The sequence below is a fragment of the Corapipo altera genome, unplaced genomic scaffold (genome assembly GCF_003945725.1).
Source record: "Corapipo altera isolate COAL_440 unplaced genomic scaffold, ASM394572v1 201, whole genome shotgun sequence".
Lineage (NCBI taxonomy): Eukaryota > Metazoa > Chordata > Aves > Passeriformes > Pipridae > Corapipo > Corapipo altera.
This window is the reverse complement of record NW_020884940.1, coordinates 2,452,877-2,458,379: the sequence shown is the minus strand read 5'-3', so window position 1 is coordinate 2,458,379 and position 5,503 is coordinate 2,452,877. Positions and strand designations below refer to the sequence as shown.

Here is a 5,503-nt window from a genome sequence, read left to right as displayed (position 1 = left end):
ATGTGCCCATGTGCCTGTGCATCCATGTACCTGTGTATCCATGTGCCTGTGCATCCATGTACCTGTGTATCCATGTGCCCGTGTGCCTGTTCATCATGTACCTGTGCATCCAGGTAGCTGTGTATCCATGTATTTGTGTGCCTGTGCATCCGTGTACCTGTTCATCATGTACCTGTGCATCCAGGTAGCTGTGTATCCATGTACCTGTGTGCCCACATGTACCCATCCACCCACATACCCGTGCCCCTCTGCACCCATGCATCTCCCACACCCAAGTATCCCTGCACATCCCCATCCATGTATCCCAGCACTCACATACTCCTACCCCTGTGCACCCCCTTACCCCTGCACCCACCCCTCCTGCCCACAGTCACTGTGGGCACCTCGTGACCCATGGGGGACAGGGCTAGAATTACCCCTCTCCCGGTGCAGCTGCCCATGCTGACAGGTCTCCCTGTGGCCGGGCACTGGCCCTTGACCTGACACCCTGTTTATGGCCACACCAGCTGGGCACTGTGTGCCGGGGCTGTTTTCAGTGTGCTTGCCTGCTGACCCCTTTTCTGGGTCAAGTTTTGAAACCCAGCGGAGGAGCCAGTTGAGTCATGGCCGTGACATCAGCACAGGGAGCAGTCCAAGTAGCCCCCCCACATCTGGGGACACAGAGGACTCCCCTAATCCTTGCTTAGAGAGGGGACACCCTGGTGCATGTGCCAGGTATGGGGGCTGTGTCTCCCTGGGGCTGCCTCTCCCCTCCAAGCACATGGAGACCCACTGGTGAGGTGTTTGTTTTCTCCCCAGAAGTGGTCACATTTTGGAGTGGGCAGAGATGCTCCATATAAGCCACCCCCACTGCCACTAACCCAGCTCTGCCCCATTCCTGGCGCCATCCTAACAATGACAGGGCTGGTTTTTTGCCCCTCCTTGCCCCCACCTCGACGCTGTTTTGGGGTGCAGCCATGGATCTGGCCATGCTGTCCCCACGGTGTGCAACCCTTTGGCCCTGGGGCAGAGCCCGGCCCTGTTTACTCCCCTGCTCTGGTTGAGGCATGTCCACAGCACGGGCAGGCAGGGCCTCCTGGACAGCCTGTCCCCATCTTGTTTACCACTGCCAGCTCCCCTATGGCTCACCACCGTGTGACAGGTGCTGCTTCCTCGGACACCCGACGCCGTGTTGGGATTTGGATCCGCGTGACCAGGGAGCGACTTATAAATAGCGGGACGAGGGGTGACAGCAGCCGAGAGCGGTGAGAGGAGCGCGCTGACAAGGCAATGGATTTCCAAGCAGGCATCCTGCAGGATGGCAACCCCATGGAGAGCCTGGAGAAGCAGCTCATCTGCCCCATCTGCCTGGAGATGTTCAGCAAGCCGGTGGTGATCCTGCCCTGCCAGCACAACCTGTGCCGCAAGTGCGCCAACGACGTCTTCCAGGTGAGACGAGGGTCCCCCGTGCCCGTTCCATCCCCCTGCCCGGGCTGGAGGTTGTCAGGGTGGTCGTGGTGCTGTGGAGACACTGATGTTGTTCATCTCCCCCTCCCAGGCTGCCAACCCGTACTGGCAGAGCCGGGGCAGTCTGATTTCGGGGGGCCGGTTCCGGTGCCCGTCGTGCCGCCACGAGGTGCTGCTGGACCGTCACGGGGTCTATGGGCTGCAGAGGAACCTGCTGGTGGAGAACATCATTGACATCTACAAGCAGGAGTGCTCCAGGTAGGCACAGGTGGACATGGCTGACTGGGACACGGGGATATGGGGATGTGGGGATGCAGGGATGCCCCCCTCCCGTGCCCCAGCACCGTCCCTGAGACCACGGGAGACTGAAAAATTGGGAGGTTTTCTGCTGCCTCAGTGGTGTCTGATTCAAATCTTCTCCTGACCCAAATTTTCTCCCCTTGACCAAAATCTTCCTCCTGTCTCAAAACTTCTTCTCCTGACTTAAAACTTCCTCCCCTGACCCGAATCTTTTTCCCCCAATCCAATTCTCTCCCCTGTCCAGAGCAGTTTGTGTCTCTGGGCAGCTCAGGGGGGTGGTGGGTCCCCGGGGGGGTGGTGACAGTAGAGCAGGTCCTGTTTAGCCCTGAAATGCTCTTGCTGGAGTGTTGGCTGGGAGATAAGAGGTGAGGGGGACAAATCCAGGCTCTGCTCATGACAGCAGGCACTGAAGCTGATAAGAGCAAGAAGGACAGTTTGGGGGGGCAAACATGAAGCTGGAGGGGGGACAGGGGGGTCACAGGTTCTCAAGGCAGAGCAGTGGCCCTGGCCAAATTCCCTGAACTGCTGTAAATATTGTGTGAGAGCCATGGGGACGGGGACGATGGCACGTGGCAGGTGTCAGCAGATGCTGGGGGAGTTCGGGGGGCCCAGCCCTGTCTATGCTTCAGAGGGTTGGCTTGTCCCCATGTCCCTCCTTGCTGTAGACGGGATGATTTGGCTGCAGCCCCCGTCTGGGACCTCCTGGGGGTTTCTGGGAGCCCCCACCCTGGTCACGCGATGGGTGACAATAAATCCGGGCAGCACTGGGCTAAATTTAGCTCCTTGTGCAGCGTCCCTGGAGCGCAGCCCGGAGCCCCCCTGCCCCCAGTGCCAACCACTGCCATGCCCAGTGACACAGGGCTTTAAACTGGGACTTACTGGGCTTGGGGCTTACAGAGGCACAGAGTTTGGTGGCTCCTAAAGGGAGCGAGTGTGGGATTATGGCAGGATCTGGCCTTTTTCCAGGGGACTTGATTTTGGGGTGACCATGCAGCACCAGCGGGGTGTTGCTGCAGTGGGGGTGTCGCTGCAATGGCACATCATCGCAGCAGGGATGCCCCTGAAGTGGGGACATCACCCCCATGGGGTCACATCACCGTGACAGGGATGTCACTGTGGCTGTGCCGCTCTCTCCAGCAGGCCACTGAAAAAGGGGGAGCACCCCATGTGCAAGGAGCACGAGGACGAGCGGATCAACATCTACTGCGTCACCTGCGAGGTCCCCACCTGCTCCATGTGCAAAGTCTTCGGTGCCCACAAGGACTGCGAGGTCGCCCCTCTGCAAACCATCTTCCAGGGCCAGAAGGTGACGAGGGGGGGACACGAGGGGGGGCTGCGGGTGACACGGCTGGTCCTGGGGCGATGTGCTGAGCTAGGACAGTCACAAATAACACTGGGATTGGCTCACAGGGTATTAATAGCCCCCCGGGTGACTTCGCCCAGGAGACAGACTATATTTAGAGCAGCTGTGGCTTGTGGGGGATGTGGGGGAGCAGAGCTGGGGACAAGCAATGCCCAGCCCGTCCCTGTGTCGGGATGGGGGAAGTCCTCAACCCCGAAGGAGTTAAAGCTGTTTGTGTCTGTCCCTCCCCAGACTGAGCTGAACAACTGCATCTCCATGCTAGTGGCGGGGAATGACCGGATCCAGACCATCATCTCCCAGCTGGAAGACTCGTGCCAGAGCACCGAGGTGAGGGAAGAGGGGAAAAGGAACCCCCCAAACACCCGGGGATGAAACATCAGCCGGGGATGGTCGGGAGGGAGCTGGAGCCCACGGAGCAGGGAAGCCCTGGGGGTGCTGCTGGTGCTGAAGGGACACACAGGTGGCATCCTTTTGCCCCCTGTCCCCACAGGAGAACAGCGAGGCGGCCAAGCGGGAGCTGTGCGCTCGCTTCGATGACTTGGCAGCGCTGCTGGAGGAGAAGAAGTCGGAGCTGCTGCAGCGCATCTCCCAGGAGCAGGGAGAAAAGACAGCCTTCATCCAGAGCCTCATCTGCCAGTACAAGGAGCAGCTGGAGAAGTCAAGTCGGCTGGTGGAAACGGCCATCCAGGCAGCGGAGGAGACCGGGGGGGCTGCCTTCCTCATGGTGAGACCCCCAGACTTTTCCCTCCCTGCTGGTGCCCACATGGGGTCCTACTGTCGAGGACATCCTGGTGGCTGTCTTGTGGCTTTACTCACCTCCTTCTCCTTCTCCTTCTCCATCTCTGCCTCTCTCCACACAGAATGCGAAGCAGCTCATCAAAACGTAAGTGCTCAAACTGGGGAAAATCCAATGATCCCAGCCCCACAGATGGGCAGGATTTGGCCACGCGGCTTTGCCAGTGGGGGGTTGCCCCGACACCCCACCCTGGCATCCCGTGGTCCTCCAGCTTGGCAAGGGGACAGGGGACACACATATCCATGCTTTCCCTGCCCAGGATCGTGGAGGCCTCCAAGGGTGGTCGTCTGGAGAAGATTCAGCAGGGATATGAGAGCATGGATGCCTTCTCCGTGAGCCTGGACCACCTCACTGACGCCGTCCGTGCCTTGGACTTCGATCCCGGTAATTCAGCCCCTGACCCCCTGATACCCCTTTGCCAACTCCCACCAACCCACTGACACCCATCTCCTGGTGGCTCCTGGTGACATTTGGTGGCTTGTTTGCAGCAGAGGAAGACGAGGAATACTTTGATGGGGAGGAGGAAGAGGTGGAGGAGGACACAGCGCCCGAGAGGACAGTGATGGGTAAGGAGCCAATCCCACCCCTCTGGGACCCTCAACCCCTGGGGGAGCTCTGGGGGGCTTGGATTCCCCTTAACCCTCCTACCCTCTTCCCTGGCAGCTTCCCAGTAGCCACAGAGATGTTGCCAGCACGGGAGAAACGCCGTGGGCACAGGATGCCCAGCGGTGGATTCAGGATTGGGGGGGGGACACGGCGCAGGGACCGGCAGCCCGGAGAGCCGGCGCCTGCTCCAGCACAGGACACTTTTCCATACGGGTGCAAACAGGACAATTCCGCACGTTTTGTAATTTTCCTTGGGTTTTTTTGTATATAATTGTCACGGATTTGAAATTTGTGTATTTTGTAAAGAAAAAAACTGGTGGTTCGGGTGGTTATTTCTTCCTCGCCTCTCCTGTCTTGGCTTGTGGGTGGGTTTGCCAGGATGGTGCCATCACTGGTGGCCCTGCCAGGTCTTGGTGTGGCAGAGGGATACCTCCAATCCAACTCTTAATTTCTAGCCTCGTTAGCACCTCTGGCAGCGCTGGCACGCAGGCCTGGCCTCCTGCCTGGGGATATAACAGGTCAGCACCCCGCAGGATTTATCTCCTGGTGATGAGATGTGCTTGCCTGGGGTTGGAAATGTGGCACAGAGAGGGCTGGAGGATGCTCCAGGCTGTGCCAGTCCCCAAAATGGGGGATGGTCTTGGCATCAAGCTGCTGGTTTGCTGCTGGCTGAGCTCACACAAGTGCAAAAATACACCTTGAATGCAAAAATACACCATAAATGCAAAAATACACCATAGATGCTTTTCTCCTGAAAAAAATATAAGCCTGGCTCAGCAGGGGCCAAGGGGAAACTGAGGCAGGGCCTGCATCAGTGCCCTGGGCTGAGTCACAATTGCAATTAGCCTCAGGGTAATTAGTGCTGCTCACCCAGAGCAGGGGGGCAGGAGTCGCTGCTGGGGGCGGGTCTGGCTCCAGGCTTATCCATCACATGGTTGCTCCGCAGCTGGATCTAAACTGGGGGTTTCCAAGGGCTCCCCAAGTCAGGGAGG

General features: G+C 58.8%; 1 protein-coding gene across 3 annotated transcripts; it reads left to right on the top strand.

The window, feature by feature from the left end:
• The first annotated feature begins 1,249 nt into the window (after nt 1-1,249).
• TRIM63 (tripartite motif containing 63) lies at nt 1,250-4,599 on the top strand. 3 transcript variants are annotated; one of them, XM_027661154.1, is made up of 9 exons: nt 1,250-1,428; nt 1,538-1,704; nt 2,884-3,052; nt 3,341-3,436; nt 3,600-3,833; nt 3,970-3,992; nt 4,165-4,289; nt 4,397-4,471; nt 4,569-4,599. In XM_027661154.1, the coding sequence occupies exons 1-9, from the start codon at nt 1,270-1,272 to the stop codon at nt 4,577-4,579; spliced, it is 1,059 nt and encodes a 352-aa protein (XP_027516955.1). In that variant the 5' UTR covers nt 1,250-1,269; the 3' UTR covers nt 4,580-4,599. The 3 variants fall into 3 exon arrangements, with proteins under 3 accessions (XP_027516955.1, XP_027516952.1, XP_027516954.1); XM_027661151.1 differs by having other exon boundaries at nt 1,254-1,428; nt 4,394-4,471; XM_027661153.1 differs by having other exon boundaries at nt 1,255-1,428; nt 2,887-3,052; nt 4,394-4,471.
• Nucleotides 4,600-5,503: the final 904 nt, after the last annotated feature.

Coding starts and splice junctions, on each gene's coding strand:
- TRIM63 (XM_027661151.1), top strand. CDS start 1,270: ATGGATTTCCAAGCAGGCATCCTGCAGGATGGCAACCCCATGGAGAGC. Junction 3,053..3,340: donor CCATCTTCCAGGGCCAGAAG/GTGACGAGGGGG, acceptor GTCCCTCCCCAG/ACTGAGCTGAACAACTGCAT. Junction 4,290..4,393: donor TGCCTTGGACTTCGATCCCG/GTAATTCAGCCC, acceptor GCTTGTTTGCAG/CAGAGGAAGACGAGGAATAC.